At 44.2% G+C, this 27049-nt stretch overlaps 1 protein-coding gene across 5 annotated transcripts in view; it reads left to right on the top strand.

Annotated features, from left to right (window-relative positions):
* The window catches only part of DIS3L2 (DIS3 like 3'-5' exoribonuclease 2), a 194363-nt gene that overhangs the window by 73659 nt on the left and 93655 nt on the right, over positions 1 to 27049 (top strand). For all 5 annotated transcript variants that reach the window (XR_005830666.1, XR_005830667.1, XR_005830668.1 and 2 more), the window contains 3 exons: positions 979 to 1226; positions 7588 to 7761; positions 23490 to 23569. Coding sequence is in view for 2 of the 5 variants with exons in the window: in XM_040613140.1 (XP_040469074.1) it covers positions 979 to 1226; positions 7588 to 7761; positions 23490 to 23569 (502 nt within the window). In the remaining 3 variants the exon portion in view is untranslated. The remainder of the gene's footprint in view (positions 1 to 978; positions 1227 to 7587; positions 7762 to 23489; positions 23570 to 27049) is intronic.

The following is a 27049-nucleotide window of genomic DNA, read 5'->3' on the forward strand; positions in this document are numbered from 1 at the left end:
GCAGAATTACTTAGAAAGATCCAGGAAAAGGATTGGATACTAATATGAGTGTCAGGATATCCAAAGTTGTCAGAATTAATTTTTAGAGACTTTGGAAAGGCTGCTAGTGCTGTTGGTTCAAGATTTGAGTCAGGCTCTGAATGCTAAGAGACAAGAAGAGGACTGCTGGATCAGGTCACTTTCATGCCTTGTGCTTTCCCTTGCAGCCTCTGATTCTGGTCCCCGTGGTGGGCTGGGCTGCCCTCTGGTCTCATCCAGCATGACAGTTCTAGTGCTCAGAATTGCACAGAGGTGCAGCTCCTGAAACCTTCTGGAAGGACTCTCCTGTATAAGCTTAGGAAGTCAGCTATAATATTTCTGTTACCCGGTGATTTATTATGGGCTACAAAAATATAGCCTGGATGAACACCCCTCTGGAACAATTATTTAGTGATACTGTAATTTATTACTCTTTTCAAAGCTGTCTTGTATAAAGGTAAAATACCCCCTAACTTCAGAAGGCACAGAGAGGAGGAGACAACTGCCAAATTCCCCACAGCACATCCTTTCCTGTGGTTAGCATTGGATCTGCCAGCGGCACTGTTTTTGGACTGGCTTGTTCTGTGCTAAATGCCGAAATCACAGGCCGAGGATACAAATGAAAGATATTACAGGAGTTGCTTGTATGTTGTGGCTAATTCCCTGCGTTTGGAAGCATCTGCTTCTTGTCTGGTTTTGTTCTGTAATCAAGAAAATTGCTGTAGAGAGCTAGCACTTGGAAGGCACTTTCCTCTTCTATAGCCATGAGCAAGATGGCAAGGAAAATACATTGTAAATAGGTACTCAGTTAAAAAATGCACACACACACACACACAGAGGGAAAACACGATACAGGCCTTGTGATTTTTCCAGATAATTCTGCTAAGCCTCTGTGTATCCCTGTTAAAGAATATAGGTTTCTCTGAAGGCATTAACTGTGCAAACCTTTGCCTCTTCCAGGTGGTCTATATTTTGGAAAAGAAGCATTCCCGAGCAGCTACAGGCTTCATCAAGCTTCTGGCAGACAAGAACAGTGAACTCTTCAAGAGGTGTGCCATGTTCTCACCTGTGGACCACAGAGTGCCCAGGGTTTATGTGTCCTTGGCTGATTGCCCTCCAGACTTTGTGACGAGGCCTGAGGACTATTCAAACATGCTCTTCATCTGTCGCATAGTGGACTGGAAAGAAGACAGCAACTTTGCAACAGGGTGTGTGGCTACCATTGGAAGTGGAGATGGCTGAGATTTCTAGTTGGAATTCTTCATTTCATTTAATTTGATACATGCAGTAGAGACAGGAATCTGTTAACAAGATGCTTGTCTTGTATCCCTCTGGTATTTGGTGGATAAACTGTGATGAGGTTAAGGATAGCTCGTCACCAGTTAATCTCATGGCTACATAATGTTAGTTTCTTCTGGTGCTTGCTTCAGTGTGCTGGCACATCACAGTATTAATGAGCGTATGGTCTTTGCTCAGAAGAGCTTGCAGTCTGGAGGGAACACACACAGGTACTTAGCCTGACCAGCACAAGCACTGTGGGTGCTGGCAGCCTTTCAATCTTTCCTTCCTTTGTGTAGGAGTAGTACCCAATGTATAGGCATTTCACCTCTGCCAGAGGAAGATCAGTAGCTGTGAGGCTCATCTTTGGTTTTTAAGCATTTACAGATAAGAAGTAGAAAGAAGTCACAGATTTTTGTGGGTTTAATTTGCATTGCTTCGAGGAAGGCTACTAGAATCAAGAGAAGATTCATTGATTTCTGAAGTAGATGAGAAGGGTGTTGCACTCTGTGTTTCTGGAGTTCGAATTGCAGGCGCTGCCGTGAAGGAGGAGATTTTAAGCCAGGGCTACACAAATGACCTGTACTGGGCTGGATCCAGACTACAAGTTCCTTCACAAGGAAGACCCTGTAGTTTTCAGCATTTTCAGTCTTTTCTTGGGAACAGCTGCAGTGTGCCAAGCTCCCACCTGGAGTGACCATGCCGTTTCCTGTTGAATGGGTCTCAGTAAGAAATGGTGGACATTGATAAATCCTTTCAGTTATCTTGGGAAAAACTGAGTAATCCTGGTTTAGTTGGTGACCCAGAGTAGGTAACTCTGACCTGTGGTAATGTTGTGGTCAAATTTTACAGGTGATGGGGATCTGGATGTAATCTGGAGCATGTTTGGTAATGGGAGTTGGGCATAAAGCCCAATTTTTCTTTTCCCCTTGCAAAGCTGTTCTGATGGGGTAGCAGAGCTCACATACTGTGTCAGCATGCACCGTGGTTTTTGGAGTCTTCAGCTCAAACTCCTGGTAAAGCCTAAAACTTACATAAAACTTTTTTTTTTTTAATGTTGTTGAGAGTAGGTATGTTGGCACAGATCTATCAGCCTAAAAGAAACTAAACTGAGGTCCCCGTTTCCCTGAGTTTAGCTTTGTTATCGGTTGTAGCTGCTTTGTGTGCCCAGTAGTAGCAAGTTTCACATGTACTCCTCGAGAGCCACATGAGCTGTTAAGTCACTCTATCTCCTAGCTAAACTGCAGGGCATGAACTGAAGTGGCCTCCCTGTGAGCCCCACTTAACTAGGGGCTGGCTGTGCTGTGAACTTCACTGTGACTAAGTTTCTTATTGGCAGAGATTTTCTTTGTCGTCTTTGATTCCAACAGAGAAAAGACTGGAGGGTGATTGTACTGCTTGGCTTGTTGTCATGAACAACCCCCATTTTCAGCAGAAATGGAGAAATTAGGAAGATGGGCTAATGTCTTTTTTTTTTTTTCATTGGCTAATATCTGTGTCTTTAATCTGTGCTTCTGACAGCATTGTATATTCTCTCATCTGGCTGTTTTGGTAGTTTCCAAGATGTAAAGGGTGTTGTCGGGAAAGAAAACATCCATGATTGTCTCCATACATAGCCATTTCCTCTGGGACTCTGTTGTGCTTCAGTTAGTGCCTTGTGGAGATGGGACCATAAAACCCCAGTGACCCATTTTGTTTTTTACTATAAATACATGCTTGTTTAAACACTGAAAGACAAGGAAACCTCTTAAAGGCCCCCAAAACTCCCGTTTGCTTTTAGGCTGGTTTATAAGCTGTATTGCCAGTCATGGCCCACCACCTGAAGGAGAGAAGGGCAGGTGGTCTGCAGCTCATTCATTGCATGCTTGGTTTTTTGAACTGTCTTGTGCACCCATTACTTCTGCCACAGACTTCATGATACCCCTTTGGCAGCACCACCATGATTTTGAAGGTATCTGGACTAAAGAGCCTGTAGGTCATCACTCTGCACCATCTAAATCTTCTGGAAGAACGACAAGGGAAACTTGCTCCATAGTGGGCAGTCATTTCCCCTGGATGCCTTGGGTGTTTCCAGGTACACAGCATCCTGCACCTGAACTCCCCCAGGCTGGCCATGCACCTTCCTTAGTTTTCCTTTTCCCTTGGGAAGTTCAGTGCCGGGTTTCCAAGCACAGTTAATGGTACAGTCTGGTCTTCACAGCGACCACGTGTGCCTGGAGCAGTGGGATGCCCTGGCCACGAGTTTGCCGCTTGCACTGGCCACCCAGGGTGGTCACCTGCACAGGAGCTACCTGACAGTTCCTGGAGGTCCCCTTGGGGAGGGGGGGTGCGTTTCTGTGTCGTGATTGCCACCTGGTGGTGACCAGTGAGACACTGTCCCCTCTGAAGGCCACCCTGTCACCCCGATTGTGCTGGGAAGGAGCAGGAACTAATGGCTCCATGTCCTGCTGGTGATGCCCTGAGTGTGTGTTGCTGTGCTCCCTCCTGCTTGTGAGGTGATGTCACCCTGGCAGTGAAATGCCATTTAACTGCACCTACTGCAGGTAGCAGGCACAACAAAATAGCTCTAAAATAGTCTCCTTTTTCAGATAAATATTACAAGTACTGCCATGTACAGTTATTTTCTGGGGACCTTTGCTCAGTGTTGGAGTCCAGGGCTGTTCAGAGTATTAGTCCAGACATCTCTGCACTTTTGGAGATGTTTAAGGTGGAATCTTTTTGCCCCCACATATGATGATGGATGAGACTATTTAAAAAAAAAAAAAGTAATAGTAAAATGTTAAATCACTGATCTGTCTGTGTCACATGGGGCTTGTGGCTATTCTAGCTCAGGGCCTTAGATATTGGTCTGTCAGGGTGAAAAGATTTGTCATGGCATTTGCAATAAAATGAAATGTTGCAGGATGTTCTTTCGCTTGATGCTCTTTCCAAAGCCATCCAAATGGCTTAAATTCCTTTCTTTTCTGGCATTTTATTCTAAGTTTCTAATTCATCTTGCCATCTCCACTGGGACCTTTGGGCTTTATCAAACCTGTGCAGCTCTGCCTGTGAGCTCCAGCCCCAGTGCAGTGGGAGCAGCCAGACAGCCTTTCTTGCTGTGCCCTCTCCTGCTCTTGTACAAGTTTCCTCTAGGAATGGTGGCTTATTGATGTGTAGGGTGTTCTGTTGCTGAAAGAAACCCTCCATGTAGGATGGCTGTGGACAAGTCTGCTCCAGGAGAGACTGAGTAAGGTTGTTAAGTCCCCATGGAATTTATTCACTCCCATTTGGGAGCCTGCCTGGCTTTCCAAAGGAAGCAAGCCTTATGTAATTATGCTTTGTCTTTTTGGAGAGTTCTTATCGTGTAACCTTTGAACATGCTGGCCAGTTTAAGCTGAGTCTGGGGAGTGGAGAGAGCTTAGATGTTTATAGAACTGGGTGGCCGAATAGATGCAATCAGGGTCACCATGAAGGAGAAGATGGCAGCAGGAGTGTGGCTCTTCCCTGGGTGCACACTCATGGGAGCAAAAGCTCTGGTGAGTGGGCACTCGGAGCAGTTTGGTGTGCTTGCAGCTATGGCTGATTTGGAGGAATACCCTGAGCTGTGTCCTGCCCAGTGCCCCTACCACGGCATGTTCCTCTCGGTGCACGCTGCCACCGTGCCTGACAACAGGCTAAGGGTATTCAAAGAATTCAAGGTAATTCTCCCCCATCAGCGTCACAGAAAAGAAGTGTTTACGTCTGTAAGCATTATAATTTTTTTTTTTTTTTACTTTTAACATTTTAAAAAAACCCCTGAGATACATGCAAGCCTGGGGTGTCGCGGATACTGTGACTCCCTGGGAGTGAACGTATGACTGCCGCTGGGCCCTGTGCCTGTTGTTGTTTATAAGCCTCTTGAACTATTCTTGCTACCCTCAGTGGCCGCGGAGCCCTGTGAGTGCTTTTACAGCCTGGCTGTTACTCCGGGGCCATTGGTGATCCTATATGCGTTACCTTTGATCACATGCTGTCCTGTCAGATTTTGCTCTGATGCAAGTCATCGCGTCTGCGTGACTGTAACATGGCCCCAATTAAAGTCAGTTGTACACTTTTTATTTCAAGGTACTTGGGAAATGTTCCCTGGAACACTGTAAATCAAATGTTAATTACTATTAAAAAAATATTAGTCCTATATCAAACCTCTGGGTAAACCCCTTATGGCTCATAATCTAATTTCAGTAAACGGATCAAGAGAACATGGGTTTCAAGACTGAGCTGGAAAGCACTCTGGCATTCAGAGGTGCTTTCCATGACTTGTCGTGCAGATGTCCAGCCGCCCTCCTGGTGCACTTCCCAACCCTGCCCTTCCAAGAGAAGGGGCACCTAAGACTCAAGCCCTTGCCATTTCTTTTTGGTAGGGTGACATGTCCTCTCTTTTCCTCCTTTTTTTTTTTTTTTTTTTTTTTTCTTTTTTTCTTCTCTCCAATCCATCCTTGGTGGTGCTGGTGGGCCTGCGGACCTGTGGGCTCATTCTTGCTTAATCTCCCAGCTCCGCACTAGACGTTGGAAATGAAGTGGTGATTTCTCTGCTTTACTGTTACTGCTGAGAGAGAGGGAGATAAAACCGATGCCTCATTTATTTACATTAAAATAAGGATCAGACTGGGACCCAGCTGCAGGAACAGAGAGCTCAGCCTCGATGCCAAACGCATACGTATTTCTGCCATACAGTTTGTACATAAAATTGAAACAATGGAGGGAAATATCTTTTATCCTTGTTTTCATTTTTATTTTAAAGCTAGGCAATGTGAACTCTACAATTTAGCACGCCACGAAGCGCGCAATCCTTTCCAGCATATTACACAATGTGACAGGTTTATTACACAGCCCTTCCCGTTGTGAAGAGAGATAGCTTTGCTTCCATAAAGAAGATGGGCTTGCTTGTGCTGCATGGTTGGGGTTTGTTTTGTGGGTTTATGACACATTTGAAGCTCTGAGAGCATCTTGCTGGTCCAAATGACAACTGCACTGTTTTGGCCCCAATTTAGGAAAGTAATTAGTGCCCGTTCTCACTCACTGGAATTAAAGCAGAAGGATCAATATAATGATTGTGTATTTTATGCAGTGGAAAAACACTTATTAGAGTGCCTGTTTTTGCACTGTGTTATTACCCCTCTCTTTTGTGTCATATTTTGATGGATTTGCCTTAATTTCAGTTGTAATTTTCTTGGGCCAGGAGCATTATCTCTATTGGCTGTAATGTGCCATTCGCCCTAATGGCAGTATATTAAAAAATAAAAAATAATTTACCTCTGTGTACTGTAGAGCAATCTGGGGGTGAGAAGGGGCACAAGGGGAGCCACCATGGGACATAGGTTCTCATGCGGTATTTGTAACCAGCTGGGGAGGGAATAAATATCCCACTTCTTTGGAGTCCCGATTTGCACACCATGTCCAGAGCCGAATGCTTTTCAGACACCAGAGCTCAGACAAACGTGTACTGGGGTTTGCACTGGAGCAGATGGAAACTTTCTCTAAGCATAATAGAGCAGCAGCCTTATCCGCACATGTGCAGAATACTTCATCGAAGACTGTTAGCATGTGGGGACAGTTCTGCCTGTCTGTGGCTTGCCTCTAGATCGTTGGCTCCTCTCCAGTTAGCTCCTGGTTCAGAGGCTTCTGCTTAGCTAGGAGAGGAGGAACAAACTACTGGCAATGTTTGTGTCCTAGAAAGAACCTGGAAATTGGTTGGAAAGATGATCTGTGGGCCTGTCTGTGTCTGTGACTCCTGCAAGGAAGGCAGAAAGGGTTCTTCACACCTCTGTTCTTATAAGTTTGCCCAGGCAGAGATGCATATCCTTGGGGATGGAGAGCAGTGTGCTGAGCTCCCTGGGAGCTCCCTGGAATCTGGTGGGAATCTGCTCTCCATTTCAGATAGTAGGGGTGAGTCACTTTTTTCAGTGGTGCGGAGAGGAAGGAGGATCTCAAGGGAGCCAGCTATATGTAAAGCTAGAGCTGCCTGTGTGGAGGGCACTGCTTTTCTTATCCCTGTTGAATATATTTTTTTCTAAAATTTGACACTTTCTTACCTCTGCAAAAACCTAATAATATAAAACGTCTCCTTAAACTGAGATGCATGAAACAGCCTAGGGTACTGCCTGGCTAGTGTTTCGCATCTCCAGTAGACATAAGCCACAGTGTGGTCTGAAGTCCTCTGCCAAAACTCAGGGAGAAGTGAATGGGTGAAAGAATCCTCTCTGTGGGGACAGTAACAATATGATAGTAGTAGTTACACACTTTAAAAAAGCACGCCGTTCTTTCTTTCTACAGGCAATTGGCCAAAAGTCTTGGGCAGGCCGGGGAGATTGAGCCGGAAACAGAAGGGATCCTGACGGAGTATGGTGTGGATTTCTCCGACTTTCCCCCTGAAGCCCTGGAATGTCTTCCCCAGAACCTGCCTTGGGCTATTTCACCGGGAGAGCTGGCCAAAAGAAGAGATTTGAGGTAATGACAAAGAGCGTGGTCTGACACTCCTTAAGTTGATGCAGGCTTGTGCTATTTTGTTTTGCTTTCATCACACTTTAAAAAGGCACTGACTTCATTACATGTACTGTATTACCTGTGCTAGCGTGGAAAGAAACTGCTTTTGAAAGTACCTGCAAACCCAGAAGATCAGTTATTTTGAGAAGTGTCTTGTGAGGCAAAGAGGCTTTTTCTCAAAAGAACTATTGAAAACTGAAAACTTGGTGTTTGGCACCTAATCTGAAAGCTTTATGTTTTCGTCTGGAATGTATTACGTATTTTAGTGGTCGTTTTGTAGCAGAGATTTTTCTGAATGCCTGGCAGATCAAATGGTCTTGGACATTGTTACTTTGAAACTTAAGTGCAGGTAGAGGCTGTCCTGTGTTTTCCTGTCTAGTCTCAACATTTTTCTGTTTTGAAGTGCTGTTGTCAAATGGAGTTTGACTTCTCTTGATCAGGTTAGCAGCTGGCAAATGCAGTCCCTCCCTGCAGCCTGGCAACTCTGTGATGTCCACCTATCTCAGAATAGCCATCCCTGCAACTTAGTGACGCTTCTGCCAGCTTTCAGGAACTCCACAGTCTGTTGGGTGGTGCACTGACATTGCTGGGCTACCCAAAACTAGTGGATTTACTAAGCTTCGAAGTATCAGATTTCAGAGATGTCTTTACTGGGAAAGATTGAAAGGCAAGAGAAAAGTAATTTGTTTAGGACCTCACTTTGCAATAAAGCAAGCTGCAAGAAAGCAAAACAATAAATGCATTATTAAAATCATACGGTGTGTTCTACTCCCAGCCTTGCTTAATGCTAAAGCATCCTGTCTCAGTTGGCAGATTTGTTGCTTTCTTGCATATTGCTGAGGTGAAACAGCCCCATGAGCCTGATCCCTCAAGACACTGCACTGGTACAAGCACCTGCATATATGTAGCAAGCTCCTCTCTGTCTTAGTTTATCTGTGTTATTGGCATGGACATTAGTCATTTGAGTGGTTAAGCTGATAAACTGCAGCCATTTGTATCCGTACCCAGGCTCCAGAAGTTACTTTGGACCTAATCCTGCAGCCCCCTTACTGCTTCAGCTTTACTGGATTTCCTTTGCCATACACTGGAATAATTTAGGGGAGAATCACACTCCTGATTGACTAGTGGTAACACTCCGATACCAGATCCAGACTGTGGGCTTCAAGTAGCTTCAAAGAAACATACTGAATGCTGCAGTTCAAGTCAGTGGAAAGTGCTTATTTTTATATTCTTAACTACATTTCAGTAGCATTCTCTGTTTCTTCTGACCAGGTTCTTTCAAGCAAATAAAGAGCTTGATTTGTCTCCAGTCAGACAATCAGTTTTGGAAACAAATTCCAAGTGCATTTCTTGCTTTTATTGTTGAATTATTACACTGGGGCTTATCAAGGTGATAACAGTTTTGCAGTTAAGCTATTTAAATCCCTCTCTGCCCCTTCCTGACCATAGTGCACACTACAAAGTAGATTTCCTTTTGATCCTCTCAAATATAAACATTTAACAGTCAAAGTTTTTAAGACAATTATTTGAGCTTAATTTACTAATCCTTTTAATGTCAACTGCCACACTGCTGACTAGCTAGTCTATGGTCAAACACATATGGAGATAACCTGGGACTTCCAGTTATGGAAAGTAAAATACAGATGAGTTTTCTCTTTTGTTTCCTCACAGTGAGAGGTTTGTCTACCCAGAGAAAGATGAGTCTTTAGTAGTAAATGTATTGTGAATCATAGCTGAGTAGAGTCCTGTAGTTGGAGACCTGGCCACCATCTCTTCTGATCTCACCCATGAGACCTTGAGAGACTGTTCTTGGCAAGTCCCAGGTTAGCTGAGCTTTGACTCGATATTAAATATTAGCTTTCATATTGTCAGCAGGAAGTGTGTTGTGGTCAGCAGCAGTTATACAGATAGCCGTAGCCCCTGGCCCAGGGCGGCATCCCGAGGAAGACGCCTGAACCTGGATATCTGGTCTGGGTGCACACAGGAGTTGTGCCTTGTTTTCCAGGGGAGCTCACAGTGTTCAACAGCACCTGTCTCTGTGAGTGCCCATCTTTGCTGCATGTGGATCTGTCAGGCTCCCCAGATTACTGTACAGTAGTCTTAAGAGTACAATATAAGATAAATTACAGGGAAATAGACTCATCTTTTCTCCTGAAACAGCCATGTTAACACTTCTGAATACCTCACTTTAATTCAGTTTATACATTGCTCACCTGAGTGAACACATATCAGAGGCTGGCTTAAAATACTTTCATCTCTAGTAAATCTTCTCCAGTTCTAACACAGTGCTGTATATTTTCTAGTATCATGCATTAAGCTTTTGGGATTTGGATCCAAGACCTGGGCAAAGTCTAGAGTTTTTAGGTGTTTCCTCTTCCTGAGATAACTTTTCCTTGTTTCCTTTCATCATGGAAAATGACCCTTTCCTCCTCAAAAGGTAACTTCTGTGTTCTGCCAACCAGCGTCCTGAGTGTGGTCGGGTCTGTTCGTGAGTCAGCGTACAGAGCACGGAGGTAGAGGTTCTGCACCGGAGGCATTTGTGAGTGTGGTTTTAGATGACAGTGAGACAATGTGTTTCACCAAGCTGCTGAGGCTGGGCAAGAGGAGGGAAGGATATTTTGTCCATGCCATCTTGTAAATATGCTCCTTGATCTTCCTGCAAGTCTTTCAGTTTTACAGGAAGCCTGTTCTTGCCATGCATAGTCTGTTTGGATAGCAACTGTGATCTCACATACATAGCCTGTGCAGAATTGCTTCCAAGAGATCTTTTTTTTTCTCTCATTTCTCCAGTAATGGCTCACAAAGAAAGGTTTACATAATATGTTAATATTACTTAAGGCAGAAGAGATCCAAACCTTGTGGACAGCTTTAAAACCTTTTAGCTGATGTAACTCTTTGCTCTGCCACTAGTGTACAGTTTTGCCATGGACATCTGCTTTTTACCTGCATGGGCTTATCTGTAAAATTAGGCAAGTATTTCACAGGCATTCCCTGCTTACTGGTTTGCAAGGAGCACCAAAAACTTCTAATGAAAAGCACTAGGCAAGTATTAGGTGTTGGCATTGTGTACTGCAGTTGTATTTTATAGAGAGCATGAAGTATCAGAATAGCATGGTTGAGGAAACTTCCCTTCCAGAGACTTTAAATGTGATAATACAGATAGGACCTGAGTTCGCATTTTATTGTTCAGGTTGACTGGAATTGGTATTTTTTCATTGGAAGTTTGAGAAGTGTTTGGTTTCTGCTTTTAGAGAAACATTGGAGGCTTAGTGTCATAGAGACAAATTTTGATGGGTGCAAAGTTTCAATCATTTTCCGGTCTTTTGCAGTGTTTCAACATGTAATTTTCATTTCCCTGTTTGCTTTGCTTTTCACTTAGTGTTTCAATGGTGTGGGGCAAAATATAGCCCCTGAACAGAAGAGGGGTCAGGGCAGAGGAGGAAATGCAAATTTCAGAGGTGGGTGCAGGAGACGGGGGCTGGAGGAGGCAGCCATTTGAGGAGGTGTAGCCAGGAATCTTAAGAAACCAAAAGCTATTTCTAAGACTCGTTCCAAATGTTTCTAATTTCATTCATATCTTTTTGTTTCCTTTACTGCTTAACTGGGACAGAAACTAAAGCCAGGAAAGTCCGATCATAGTGGGAAACAAAAACCTAAATATTGGAGAGAGAAAAAAGGCTGTTCTTTGCAAAGCAGTTCTGCCTTTTGCTTGTCTCCCATTGTTGGTGTTACTGTGGAAAATTATAACATCACTCTTTTGGAAAGCACTAGAACCTGTTCAAGTAGAGATGGTTTATATAGTCTAACATGGAAGAACTTGAGGATATCTATTTCTTTACCATTTGTCTAATAATAAGTGAGCCTGTTGACCTCCGCTGGACTATTACAAATGTGAAACTTGGCACTCAAAATTGCTTGCTCTAAATTTTCCAGTTGCTTTCTCTTTTTCCATTTGATGTCATCCTGCCAACTAGTGATTTTATTATTATAAACAGGACATTGTATTCACTTTTAAGAAGAAATATGAAGCTGAAGGTAAAATTACAAACTGCAGTTTCTCAGCTGGCAAAATACAAAACAATGAGCTAAAAATACTGAGCAGAGAAAGGGTGCTGTGGCAATAAACTCTGAAATATCTACAAGATGGATGTGGTCTGAGGAGCAGAAACTGACTGACTTCAACTGAGCAGCTCTGAACTCCTGAGAATCACCAAATGGTTGAGGTTGGAAGGCACGTCCGGAGATACCTGCTGCAGCCAGCCCCCCTGCTCAAAGCAGGGTCAGCTGCAGCAGGCTGCTCAGGGCTGTGTTCATTTGGGGTTTGGGTATCTCCAGAGGCAGAGATTCCACAACCCCTCTGAGGAACGTGTTCTGGGGTTCAAACGCCCTTACAGTAAAAATGTGGGCTTTTTTTGTCTTTAAATGGCATCTCATCTGGTTTGTGCCCATGGCCTGTTGTCCTGTTGCTCAATACCACTGAGAAGAGTCTGTCTCTGTCCTCTTTACTCCCTACCATCAGGTATATTTTCACATTGCTAAGATCTCTCTGTCTGAGCCTTCTCTTCTCAAAGCTGAAAAGTCCCAGCTCTCTCAGCCTCTCCTCGTAGGCTGGATACACCAATTCCCTAATCCTCATTGAGGCCCTTCAGCAAGCTTGCATCAGTATGTTGTGTTCCCTGGTACTGGGGAGCCCAGAACTGGATGCAGCACTCCAGCCATGGTCTCACCAGTGCCAAGTGGAGGGGAAGGATCGAAGGACCGCATCTCTTGACCTGCTGACAGCGCTCTTCCCAGTGCAGCCCAGGAGGCTGTTGGCTGCCTTTGCTGCAATGGCATGTTACTGGTTCATGTTCAACTTGTCTATCAGGACCCCAGGTCCTTTTCTACCAAGCTGCTTTCCAGCCTGTACCGGTGCATGGGGTTATTCCTCCCCACGTGCAGGACTTGGCTTTTCCCTTTGAGCTTCGTGAGATTTCCATCAGCCCATTTCTCTGCTGAGATCCCTCTGAACGGCAGTGTGACTGTCCATTCCACAAGGCTAAAAGGCTTGGAGGGCACCAGACCAGGGGACAGCAAGGATCCACTGCATTGGCACGAGCAGTTAACACTCACTTGTTTCCCTTGCAGGGCGGAGTCAGTGAACTTTGGTTTTGCAGGCAGAAAGCTCTAATGCAATGAAGCTTTCAGTTAAAATCTGCATCTTGGTGTTTCAACATGTGACCTCAATTGCAACTGACCTAAACCTATCCAAGTTATTGATGGCTAAACTGTGATTTTGGCTGCCTATTCAGAAGTGTAGCATCTTTCCTCTGGTTCATAAGGAAGAAAGAGTGGAGGGGGCTCTGCTGTGCCTGTGTCCACCACTGTGGAATAAGGCTCTGTTGCACTGTTTGTAACTGGAAAGCCCTGGCAGCAGGACAGCACCTGCACTGAGGTTCTGCCGACTATTTCTTTCTTGAGGAGTGTTACAGCTGGTAACGGGGATTAGCGGTGCTTATAGTAAAGGTTTGACAGCATGCTCTTTGCTGTTGTTGCCCGAGGAGATTATTGGCTGGTAAAATTAGAGGTGATGGTAAAAATGGCAGCCCTGAGCGCTGTGCAAGGGGTGTTGGAGGAAAGCAGTCAGCCTCTGAAACAGATGTCTTTTCAAGGCAGGTGGACAACTTTACTTAGAAATGAGTGCAAGTCAGATAAAACATTATTAAACAGCTTGTTTCTTGGAGATTTTCCACTACAAAAAAGCTAGTGTTAAGTAGAGCAAGACTTACTCAGCTATAATAGGATATGTAAAAATGCTCTGGTTTCTGATGGAAACTGAGAAATGACTTGTTTAGCAAATGTATAAGCAACATTGCTACAGACCTGACTGTTATCTTGGCATGGAGTGGAGACACAAACAGGGCCAGATTATGATCTCTGCCCTCTCACTGAGCTGTTCTGTGACTAATCTAATGTTCTCCATAGGGATATACAAGGCATACAAAGGATTACTCAGTGCTGTCTAAGGATATCAGATCTAGTCCCTCTCTAACAGGACTGATTCCAGAAGATGGTGATGATGGCTGTACCTGCTCTGGGTATTTCTTCTGTCCAGGCAGTCTGGGGAATGGTATCCTTCTTGGATCGGTGAGGAGAGCTCGCGTTAGCTCTAGCCTCACCCATTGGTTGAGTAAATAAAACTTACTTAAAAAAAGTGCTGCTGTCAGAGTGATGTGATTCAGCTCCTTGCTGCTGGTTGGCTTCTTTTGTTCCTCCTCTCTATTTTCGTAACATTTTCTACTACACTATAGCTACAGCAGTTGTGGTGACACTGTTCTGTACAAAATCGCATGGTCTTTGCTCTCAGGTGCTGTTGTCGCCAGCAGCTGGTGTACATAGACACACTGGCAACTTCACTGGTGTTTTTCCTTACAGGAAGGTGCATGTGGTCATTGGAAGTGCAGCTTCAAGCAGAATTGGTGGTGTGTAGTTGGACAAGATTATTGCGTTCTTGTAGGCCATCAAAACTAAACTTGCTTAGTTAAGAATCCATTTAGTTGTGGAAAACCTTAATAACTTTTGTGACTAGTTTGTTATACATACAGTCTTGTTCCTGTCTGGCTGCCTATTTTATGAAGAGAAGTGGAGAGAGTAGCAGAGGGAGAGGAGGATTAAATCTTAAATCCATTTGGGAGTGATCACAAGGTGGGGGTTTGATGAGCAGAAGAAAGTGCCCTATCCTCTCATGTTTATGTATGTGAAGTGGCCCAGTTCAGGTGTGCCAAATGCTGCCACTTCCCTTGACATCATGGTGCTTTGCAGCTGTCCTTCTCTCATGACAGGTCAGATAGAAGATGAAGGGCCCAAGTCATGGTGTCAACCCAGGTAATCTCTCTGATGCTGTAGATGAAGAAACCCAGAACTTATTCAGCAGGTGAGGCAGTATATCCCTGCTGTGGTATTTCAAGGCTGATCACCGATCACTAGGACAGGCTGGTCGTTACAAGGAACGACATTTATCTCTTGGTTCTGTTCTGATGAAGTGTGGTCTGAAGCATGCTTTGATCTGTCCATGTGCCCTGGATCCTGGTTCCCAGGTTATTCTCAGATCCTCCCTCTCTAAAAAGAAAAAAAACCATAAATATAGATGGCACACAGGCAAGGTGTGTGAGGCAGAGTTGTACTGGAGGTATCACAGCATGGATTAAAAGTGGGGCACTCCAGAGAAGACTAACAAAAATATTCTGGGAGATGAGGGATTGATTTACAAGGAAGGATTAACTGTTCAATGTGTATTTGCCAACACTGAAGTTTGTGAAAGATGCAGTAGTTGATAGTTAAGATATGTGGACCAAAACGAAAAAATGAGAATCACTTAAGGTGGTGGGAGGATAGAAAGGGATGTTATGAGGACATGTAAGGTAAAATAAAGAGGAAAACTTTCCTGTCCAACCTAAAACAGACTGTAGCTTAGACTGCTAAAGAAAGTATTGGAAACTCCATCACTAAAGGTGGTAATACTATATTGGAGAAAGTCCTTGCAAAAATGTATTGTCATGAGCAGTCCGGCTCTGACCTATGGGGGCTGGATGACCTAATGTCTCTTCCAATTCTAGCTCTGTGCATCTATGATTGAAGTAGTTTATATAATGCAAGTACATTTTCAATTACACTCCACCTTCTTGCGTGGGTTAGTGGTGGTGCAGAGACCTCATTATATTTGTGGTACAATTACAGCATAACCTGTAGGAAATACTGCTGGTACTTGCTCTCTGAGAGACTCTGATCTCGTTTATGTATACGTTGGCTTTTCAAGCCATTTAGGTGTGTTACAGGACTGCAGTGCTCTTTTTTCCACCTTCCCCCATACTTGGAGGCTATAAATATGTGGAAGGAATAATTGATTCTGGTTCGGCAATCCAGTGAGCAGTCCTTGGTGAAAATGTAAATGTTTATTATTGCAAGTGTGTAATACATCAGGAGTCATTGTCAGCCGCTCTCTTGGACCAAGATCTGTTTTCTGAACCAGAACAGTACGTTAGCTAGAATATCAACACAGAAAAATTAAAAAGGTCAGTACTTGCTTGATATAGGAAGTTGGGCTTTCAACGCATTTTATGCTGTGCTGGATTTTTGTAGAGCTTATAACAATTTGTGTTTGGAGGGGGCAGGTTTTGCTTCCAGTTATTTTACAATTTTGGTTCGTTTTGAAATTTATGCACCATGCAAAAAGAGTTTTGTGATGTGTCAGGTATCTCTGTCATTGTGGTACAGGGCATTCAGAATTCCATCAGGAATTTGTCAGGGTACTTCTGTTGCAGGTATATTTTTAAAATATGTTCCTTTTAAGAATCTGTCTTGGAAGCAGCCATTCTGGGGTTTTAAATAAAATCTGCCAATGTCAAGTGTGACAAATGTGGTAGACGCTACATGTAATAGATGTCTTTAGGAGTGGGATGTTGAAGTTTCTGAAATGTTCGGGAACTGATTGTTCTCTGAAATTTCTCTCGGAGAACGAGCACTTCATCCCCATTTGAGTGATGCACATCAGTGGGAGTGGTCCCATGCTTATTGGCACTTCATAACAAACCTGCGCAGACACCGTGGTTGTTCTGGGTTTACTTGTGATTGAAGAAGATTGATTTTTGTGGTTGCCATAACAATTGGACTGTTGTGTGAAAAAATGTTAGTAGTGTTCACTGGAGTGAGTTGACAGCTCTAGGATGCCTGTTCCCAAATTAAACTGACTGTTTCCAGCTCTGAGAAATGATGTCTGTTTAATTTTTGCAAGATGGAGCTCAGCAGGGTCTTAGAAATGACCTGAAGAGCTGAAATGTGCTTAGTTTTAAAGTGCCAGATTTGAGCTGGAGTTAATAAGGGTAAACCAGGAGGCTGAGCTTTTACTCCTACCAGGCTGTTGTACGTACTCACAAAGTGGAGAGAACAGGACAATCGAAGGAGTCCCTAGAAGAATGTAAATGCATTGCAAGTGTCTAGACATGCAGTCACTTGTACTGTAAATGTCTTAGCACTGACATACTCAAGTTTAAAGAAGGCTTGCACTGCCTGAACTTTAATAAACAAAATGTTGGTCGTTACTGTCTCACCTCCAGCTGCAGTAGTCTAGTCTTTGGGAATAGGCTAATGCTTCTGCAGAAGATATAGCTGGGTGCTTCAGGAGGGGCTGTGAGCACTGAGCCTGGGGCAGGGCAAGATGGTCAGCATGTGGGTAGCCACTCAGCTGCTTGAGTCATCAGCGGTGCAGTGTTTGTGTGCTGGGAATTCACAGGCAGCACGTTTTGGCTACCTTTACCAGGCTAGTGGGTGCTGTGGTTTCTGGTGTGTTCATTGTTCTCTTTTGTAGTTGTTTTGGATGTGTTGGTTTTCGTGAATGACCAGTAAACATTGCAGGAGACTGCCTCAGTCTGAAAGTTGCCCTTGGGAGAGAGTCGGGATGGGGAGGTGAATGAGGTAGTCAAGCTCAGGCACCATAATTCTGTCAGCTTCCTGAGAAGGGAAAGTGGAGAGGGAGGTGCTGATCCCTTCTCCCTGGTATCCAGTGATAGGATGCATGGGAATGGCTCAAAACTGCACCAGGGGAAGTTTGGACTGGACATTAGGAAGCATTTCTTTGCTGAGAGGGTGGTCAAACACTGGAACAGGCTTTCTAGAGAGGTGGTCGATGTCCCAAGCCTGTAAGTGTTTAAGAGGTATTTGGACAATGCCCTTAACAGCGTGCTTTAACTTGGTCAGCCCTGAGTTGGTCTGGCAGTGGGACTAGATCGTCGTTGGTCCCTTCCAACTGAAAATGGTCAATGTTCGGTTCTATGTTCGGTTCTATTCTTACTTGATTTAAGCCCCTGTGTCTGGGTTTCCTGTTGTGAGACCTTTGGTGGTTCCCTCCTCAGCCCTTTCCTTAGGTGCTCTGGTTTGCTTGCAGAGGTGCCCAGCTCTCTCTCTGTCTCTCTCATGAGAATTTGGCAGTCTAAATTCTGCCCACGACCTCAGCCCTGAGCAGTCCAAGTTCAGGCAAATAGCAAAGCTGGGGTTTCAGTGAGTAACTTGAGTTGGTGGTGGCTGCAGCCAGGGCCAGGGGGACGGTGATCTGTGGCATGTGGGAGCATGGACACTGGCTGCCTAGCTGACTTGTGCTTGTGTACCTAGGATGTCCTTCCTTCATCCTCTGCCTTCCCTGGTTCCTGAATAGCTGGTTCATGCTTCTTTAGGACTCTGCCTCCCATGAACGGTCACTTCAGCTGATAAGGACATCTTGCTTTGTCGACGGTTTTCTGATGCTCTAGTGGGTACATACAGTTCTCTCAACTGTTCTTTCACGGTTGTTGGCATTTGTTAGAGTGATGAAAATCTGAGCTCCATGTCTCCACTGGCAAATTGACTCATCTGCATGCTGCTGGCTGAGAAGGTCATCCAGCTGTGTTAGCAGGATCTGCGTGGCTGCAGAGTGCTGCTCTGTCTCCTGTGTACAAAGTGGTGCTTTTCTCCATTAGCAGCAGCAAGCTGCTTTTACAGAAAATCACACTGGTAACACCCAAACTTTGCCCAACAACTGGCCATGCCAGAAACCCTGCCTCTAATACAGCCTGAGCCTGTGGCTTACAAACACAATGCTTCATCTTGATCCAAGTAGCCTTCCACTTGAGTGAAGATGGAGCCCTGACCACTGGGACTTGTAATCTCCTTGTGTCGTATGTGTTTACGTTTTATGGCTAAGCTAACTGATATGTTGAATTCTGAACAGTTTAGCTAGCAAAAATGGGTATATTGTACTGAACCTCGCAGCACCAACTGTGCAGTCTGTTCTCTGCTGAGTCTTGCAAATACCTTTACGTAGATGTACGTATTTGCACAAAGAAAAACAAACTGCTCTTGCTGTCTTGTGATCTGTGAATGTTTTAATTACCATGACGGTAATTCCAGCTCACCAACAGACTTATCTTACCTCTAGCACTGCACTAGCCATTTATTTTAGGTCCTGTTAAGGTAAAAAGACTAACTGCTCTGCAGATACGCTTGTCCTCTTTAATTAGTCTTTTTTTAAGCTGTGCAAAGAGAAACTACACTTAATTAGCTTTCCTTAAATTAGGATTAATATACCATCCTGTATATGTTGATGCTGTAGTTACTGTCTAATAAACAAAGTGCTCTGTTCTGCAATTTTTTTTCCCCAGGTGGTTGATTTATAAGATGGCAGAGGGAGCCAGGGTGCAAGCTGCGCTCCTGTCACAGCCTCAAAGCTAGAAGTGGCTGGGTCAGTGCTTTCAGGCACTGCCTGCGACTGCCAGGGTCTGGGCAGTCTGTGGCACGTGCTTTCCTGATGCTTGCAGGTCCACCATGCTCAGTGCAAGCTGTTCCCCTGATCCTCCAAAACACTTGCAAAGCATTGCCTTGCAGTGGTGCACGAAACCTCTGGCCATGAGGAAAAGGGAGAAGATATTTTATTCTTCCATTGACAGAAACCCCATGCCAGAGCAAGTCCACCTCTGCAAACCTGCATTAAACATGTTTTGGAGAAAGAGGCTCCTGTAAAAAGTGGAAGTTTCCACACTGAAATGTTGGGTTTTGATCATTGCTGGGGGGTTCTTAGAGGCACATGATTATCTGTAGTCCTTTCCAGCATGAAGACGAGAAAATCTCTTAACTCTGTGTGTCTATCTCCTAAACAGTTTTCTTTTAACCAACCAAGTTGTGTGTATGTTGGAATGAGTGGACTTGGAACATCTTGTTACTTTTACAAAGTATGTTTTGACAGTTTGATATGAGTAAACCAGGTTTTTATTAGGTGTAATGACAATGAGAGATGGCTTCTTTTGGACTTTTAAAGAAGGGGGAGAGGGGGATGATCAAGCTCCTTAACCCACAGAGTCACCTTGGCGGCCCTCCAGAAGCTGCAGACGGCTGCCAATTTTTATTTACCTGTGGTCAATGCAGATGTGCATGCATGTGGCTGGGCTATTTGCTTATGCTTAACCAACGTCTTTGTTAGCAGGTGCATAAAAAAGTACTGTCACCTTGAGATTTAGTCATACGACCCACTGCAGGTTGATTTTGTCATTGGTTATGGTCAGAAATGTGGTCTGATCTCTCTGGGATCCTTTGTGCCATTGGGGTATTGTACAGTCGGGCAGTATGGTCAGGGGAGGAATTTGAACAGCTCCTTCCTCATCGCAGGCTGGACTTGCTACGTAGCTGGGAGCAATGTTATTTCTTCACTCGTATGGTTTTTGGGAGCAATGTTATTTCTTCACTCGTATGGTTTTGCTTAGCTACCTCTGGGGTCCTCTCTGGGGTTTGTAGAGGAGTGGCTGGTGTAGGTGCCAAGGGAGGGGACGGCCTGCAGAGCAGCGGGCGGGCTGTGCTGGAGGTAAAAGGTGGTACCGGTAGGGCTGGAGGAAAACCAGGAGATGGCTGAGAACATGCCTTCCTCAGAGACCTTGCCCTGGAGGGCACGTGTGTGGGGTGCTGCCCTCGGGCTCGGCGCTTCAGTCCCATCACACGGCGGATTGTTTTCTTTCCCACATGCCAGCCTCAGCTCCTATAGCCATCTGAAACTTCTCCAGTAATAGAAACCGAAAACCAGAAATATAATTCATCACACTTAATAACATAGTTACTGGTGAGCGGAATTTGCTTAGAAAACTTCAGTGAGGTGTACTCCTATGTGCCAGGATTATCTCACTGCTATGAACGTTGAGCTCTCCCTGCAAATCAGCTTCTCTTGTCCCGTTGACTACCTGGCTGTTGGCTCTGCAACACTTCTGCAGAGTCCTTATGCCAGGGAATGTCATTCCTTGTGTTACTTGCTCAGTGACTGTCTTACCTCACCTTGCGTTCTGTGCCCAGAATAAACTGTCTGTGACAAGCTACAAGTCCAAGTCACTGAAGTAGTTTTAGAGGAGAAGCGGATCTGAGCCTGGTGGTAAAACACATCCCAGCTGTGCTACACATAGGAATGCTGGTGAGAAATGTTAAATTAGTATTTGTCTGGACCTCTCCTCAGCTTTGCATCTGTGAGTTTCAGTATCTCAGACGGTGAGCTGTGTCTGTGCCTGCAGTTTGCATGCTAAGAGGCTGCTCAGAGGCCAGCCACACATCGCAAAGGGCAGCAGCGGTGCACAAAGCGCTGCCCAGGGAGGCTGGGGCTGCCCCACTGGCCCCACAGGTTTGGGCTTTCTGAACTGGGGCCACCGCTGACCTCTGTAGTAGATCTGACTGACCAAATACATCTCAGCAAAGCAGCACGTTAGTTGCTACCTTTGTATAAATGTGTTCAGAATTTGGCGCCTATGGTTTTATGCTCACTTCTTTCCAGGGCAGGCTGCAAATACGCATTTCATTGAAATCAATCTGCTATTTTTTAAACTGCCTGGAAGCAACGATTCACGATGGGTGGCAGATGCTTGTGGTTGCAGGCCCTGGACATCTGGGATAAACTATCTATTCCCCTGACACAGAAACCCACATTCTCTTTGAAGCAGCTCTTTAAACCTTTTTCTTCCTCGCTTGTCTATAGATGAAGCAAGCCCTTGGTGTCCATTCAATGCTGTTTGCTCTTTTAAATTAAGTAACTTAAAGGAAGATTTACTAGAAGTGGCTGGGGGGGACTCACAGTGCCAGGAGGCGTTGCCTTTGTACCCTGTGCGTTAGTGGGACCTGGTATACCAATACGTGCAGGCTGACACACGTGCATGCCCCCATACTGCTTGTAGGTTTCTGTGTATCTGCATTCACACAGCTCCCTAAAGAAAGTTGCGTAGTACCTTGGAGTGGAGATATCCTGAAATTCCATCCTTAAGTGGAATTTTAAGGAATATATATTTATGGTAGTAAGGTTGTTTGCAAGCCTTTAAAAATTCATTGATACCCAGTGCTGGATAGCTAAGCAGCAACAGATCAAAGTCCCGGTGTAGTTGAAAAGACTTCTTATCTTCCAGTGTCACAGTCTCTAATTTGTTTAGATGCATGTGAAGGATCAGAAACTAATGTGCATCTTGGGATTAAGGCAGCTTTGCTATCCAATCTGAAAGCTAGCACATTCTAAAAGATTTTCAAAGTCTCGGAAGGCAGTGAAGTGCTTTGGTGATTTTTATGTCTTTGAAATTTAGTGTGCCTGCTGGAATTATACAAATACATGCTGCCAGCTGCCTGAACACCAGCAGATACCACCTAGAGCATTTAAGTACTGCAGTGGGTAGGCCTGCAAAGATAGAGACATGGCTCTCGCTGTGCAAGCACCCATGCAAAAAAAATAAGACTTGCTAATTCCATGTGACACTTGCTCCTTTAAAAGTTCACTGTAATTTTTCCCCTCCTACCTCTCCTACCCTTGGAGTATACTGGTGGCTATGCTGTAAGAAAAATAATATGTGTTTTCCTTATACATCTCTAGAAGGGAGTTGCCATCACGATAAGGGGTTTTCAGCAGCAAAGAGAAAAGAAGAAAAGAAGCGGTCTGATCTCTTCCTTGGCAGCCTCAGCCTATACCATTGTGCTTGGGGATCTTTTAACTAAGGAGGGGCCCAACTTATTCTGAAGGTTAAGATAAAAGCAAAATAGACCAGGAAAACTATTCCTTCAGTGTCCTCACTGCTCTTCAGCTCCAGTCCTGCGTTCCACACAATGCTTGGGTGAACCCTGCTGTAGTGCAGGAGCCTGGGGAAGAAGTTGCTGTAGGGCAGCCCAGGGTGAGGGGGAGGCCCTGAAGCAGGGGTTTAGGAGGTTTTATTTGATGAGTGCTTCAGGTTTTAGATCGTGCTGGTGCCAGGCTCTGCTCTTAAACATTATGATTCTCAAGTCTGATGCTCAATTTTGTCTCATCTGCATGGTCTTAGGCCATATCAGTGGTCCACTTTGGTATGTTCCTGGTGTTCCTGCCATCCACCGCTACAGGACGTACATATGTAAGCCTTCCAGGGCAGGGCTGCGTTTCCAGGTGCCACCTAGTACCTCGTATGTGAAAGGGCGTTCAGCTTTTCCTAAGCACCAAGTTGATTTGCTAGACCTAATTAGCTGATTTGGAGCTCTTTCTTTCTATAACTTTCATACTGTTTCCTATTGAACCTGCTTTTCTCTCTGGTGGGTAATAGGCAATGTAGATGTTACGAAGTACTGCACCTCTTGGGCGTCTTTACTGAGACCAAAACTCTCACTCAATTTTGTTATCTTTCAGCTTGGTTTGTAAATGTTTCACTGCCTCTATGTGCTAGCTGTGCTCGTGGAGTTTCAGATGCTGTAATATCTGCTCTTATGCATGGGGATGGGGGTTAATTATGTTCCGTTTAGCTCTGCAATTAGGAACAATCTATTTTTATTCTAGCTGCAAGGCATCAGGACTTTTGCCTGCTTGTTTCTTTGGAGTGAACTTGATGGGCTAAATTACTTCGGTTGTGTGGAGGAAAATCAGTAATGAGATGAAAGCTGTTAAGAGAAACCAGTTAAACCAAAAAGTAAAATGAAAAAAACCCCACAAAACAAAACCAACCCAGGAGATTCACTTGTCTAAAACCTTTTTTTTTTTTTTTTTTTTCCTCCTAGATTAGATTTAGACTTTCAGATTAGATTGGAAGATGTTTCAACAGACAGTCTTCTGAAAACACGATTGTTGTTGTCTGGATGTCTGTGATGGTCTCTGTGTTTTGGTACCTTCTTCATGACTAGAAGATAAATTTTCCTTCTTTTTTTTTTTCCTTGAATAGGAAAGAATGCATTTTCACCATCGACCCATCAACTGCCAAAGATCTTGATGATGCTTTGTCCTGTAAACAACTCCCTGATGGTATGAGATATATTTTACAAAATGCTTCTCTGTTTATATCCAGCTGTTGACACATTCATATATATAATTTGTCATGAAGTATTCTTTACCAAATATGAGTAGAGTAATAAACTAGTTTTTCTCTTCTTGTTTTAATTGCTTGTTTTCAGAAATCTTAGAGCAGGTATCTGCAAGCTGCACTCTGAAGTAGTTTTGGTGTCAGGAAATACAGAACCATAGTGTTTTGCATAATCAGGAGCTGTAATTTGATTTGAGCAGATCTCAGCTGTCTTCTGTCATTATGGGAGTTCCAGCTGAATAGCTAATATGCCACTGTTTCAGACTGAAGTCTAGTGAAAATTTGACCTTGAATCTGCAGTCCCTGGATAAAGGAGTCCAGTTTTTTGAAGGTCACTGGCTGAATTGCTTTTTGGTGTTTATGGGATGCTGGTAATTGTCAGATGGGCAGAGTGTGCCTTATAAGTTGTGTTATTCTTCTCATTGCCTTTTAAGCTTTCTGTTCTGCCTTATTTGTACTTCTGCTGTGCCGTAAGCCAACAGAACAGAAAGTAAAGCTCCAGAAGCCAAATCTTGATGAGTCTGACTTAAGGAACTTCCTTCTTTAAAGCTTACTTTGCCATCCAAGTTCTGCTCATTTAGTTTGATGAGATCCAGTAACAGGCTTGGTTAGAAATATTGCATGATTTGATTAGCTTATCCACCACTAACAAAGAAGATAAAGGTGGTTTTTTTGTATATGTGTTTAGTTTTTCTTGCTCTTGTTAATCATCACAATATGATGATATCAAAGATGCGGTTCCCTTTTTTTGGGTTGATTTCATTCTGTGCAGTGTGGCCAATGAATTGTCATGTCATTTAGACCCAGGTACAGAATAGTATTACAGGGCTATAAAACTGATTAAAAAAATCAGAGATGAAAGAAAATATGAGGCCAATAAAATTAATTATACTGTATGATAGCAGTTTTGAGGCAAGATTAAGGAAAAACTGCTGTTCTGTTTCATAGAAAATTTAAACAGTCTTCTTGAGAGATCCTAAGCTGAACTCTGTTCCCTCTGTTTCCACTTTGTCATCTGAATTACTGCAGATTTATGACAGTGTTGTGATCCCACAGCCCCTCAGATCTAGGGTGTTGAAACTCTGGCTTCTGAGCCTTTACCGCTCACATATGCATGGGTTTTAGATACTGCAGGAAACCATTCGCTGAGCTGGTTTGTGGTGCATACATCTGCATTTTTCTCTTATCCGTAAGCCATTTGGAGAAAATGTTCAAGGAAAATATCTGTTTGAACAAGAATTCTTCTTTCCCAGAAAGTCTGCAAAGCCATTGCAGGGGTTGTCACCCGTCCTTGGGACTTGTTGGTGTATCTGCTGATCAGGGATGTGGCTGCTCTTTTTAAAGTCTGCCTTGTTTCTCTGACCCCAACTGCAGAAAATGCTGCATGAGGCCTCTTCCTCCAAGCTATGAGGAGGGAGATGTACCAGTGCAGAGGGGATCCTCTACTTGTAAGGGCCAGCCAAGAGGGTTCTAGGTGTTACTGGGATGTTACTTGATTGCAGTAGTTGTGTAGCATGGCTGTTAAAAATCCCCTTGTGATGCAGAGGTGGGTGGCTGCAGTGCTGCCCCATGCCCTGCTCAAGCCTCTTTGGAAGAAGTCTTTTTCATGCAATCCAAGTGAGGGAAAAAAAACCCAAACAATTTTTTTTTAAAAGTTGCCCTTTGAGTTGACTTCATTCACGTGCTTTGCCTGTCTTCCCTGCTTTGTTGCTTTTTTGCTTTTCTCTGTAGAGGCACGGATCAGACTACAGGGTCACTGCATAGAAAAGGTTTGCAAAGCTCAGTTTTTCAATTAAAACAAAAGCGGAAGATGCAGAAACCTTTCTCCTCTTTGAGTTCTCCAAAATAAACTTTGCCAGTGTGTTTTAGAAGAGACGTGAAGAAACCAAGAGAGAGTATGGGACAGGGCATGGCTGTCTTCCTGAAAGCAAAACTAAAGATTTGCTTGTCTTGTATCCAAAATCTGTAGGATGGGAAATCCAGTGAGGATTCAGTGCTTTTGAAAGTTTCACGTCCTTCTCAAGATTGTTGTGCATGCTCCCCTTTTTTTCCAGATGAGCCTCAGAGGAGAAAATCCAAGAGGCACATGAGCGTATGCACTTCTTAGTGGCTGACCCAGCCTGAAACCCTTTGTTCACATCCGTGCCTCATTTTTCTTAAACTGTGAAGTGGGAGCCTGTCCCAGATCGCCTTTTGGCTGGAGTTGTGCATCCTCCAACAGGTTTGTTCCACCCTGGACTCCTCTCAATGAGAAGATGCTCTGAGCTGGAGCCTTCCTTAAGAGTGATCTTACCTGTGCCTGTCCTGGGTATTGTGTGCTCTGCCTCTCCTTTCAGCCTCTGATCTGCTGTGAGAGTGGTGCCCACGCTCCATCACAGCACTGCCTCAGCCTTAGGCCAAGGAGAGCCACCCCCTGGAAAAGCCAGTTTTGATGCTGGTGAATATCCCAGGGACTGGGTTTTAAATCGGTGTGAAAAGAACAACCATGGAAATACCCTTTCTTTTATTTTGAAATCTGAGTTTTTATTTTGAGGAGACCTTGTGGCTCAGAAGGAAGTACAGATGGAAACCAGCTCCTGATGGTCTTTGACAATCAGTTAGGGAGGGAGTTGAGGGGCTGAGTGGGAACAAGTGGCATAAAAAGACTGCAGGAAGCCCCTCTGCACCCTTGGAGCAGTTATGGTGGCTGGCCAGCCCCCTCAGCGTGGGTCCCCAGGTGAGCAGAGGAAGGATATTTCAGCATTGTCTCTGTGCCGCAGTATTTTATTTAAGACATGCAGTATCTCTGAAGCAGAGATGTCCAGTCTGGGAGCTGGAATCATCTCCATTTTTAAGGCTCCTGATGTCTGCAAGGAGATGCTTGCAGAATCTTTCAAGTGAAGATGAGTAATAAAAGCAACTAAGAACCTATACTGATGGACTCTTGTCCATTATCCTCCCAATACGCTGCTGAAGCACAAACTTGATCCAGTATTTCATGAACCTTTTCCTCTGCCAGCTGTGGTTCACTATTGTAATGCTAAATTCCAAAGGTTAAGTGTTTCAAATACTTCCTGATCTGAAGAACACAATCCAAACATTATTTTGTAAGCCTCCTGTGAGGGATATCTGTTTCACATGCAGCTGGCAATATAAGATATATCCTGTGCCCTTTTCTAAGGTGTCACCTCAGAGATACAGCTACAGAGCTTCTTGCCCAAGAGACAAGGTGCTAGATCCTCAACCAGGGTATGAGCATCTCATCGTCTCTGTTCCTAGCAGGAGAAAGCAACAGAAATGTGTGTATTTATATTACCTGACATATGTACTTCATTGCAGTGGTTATTTTGCATCCTGATGGGGAATGCTCTGATGGAGATAGTTCTGTCAACCTGTTCCTGGACAGGACTGGGCTCTGGCTGGCTGGGGAGACTCTTCAGCTT

This window comes from Falco naumanni, chromosome 13 (genome assembly GCF_017639655.2).
Source record: "Falco naumanni isolate bFalNau1 chromosome 13, bFalNau1.pat, whole genome shotgun sequence".
Taxonomy (NCBI): Eukaryota; Metazoa; Chordata; class Aves; order Falconiformes; family Falconidae; genus Falco; species Falco naumanni.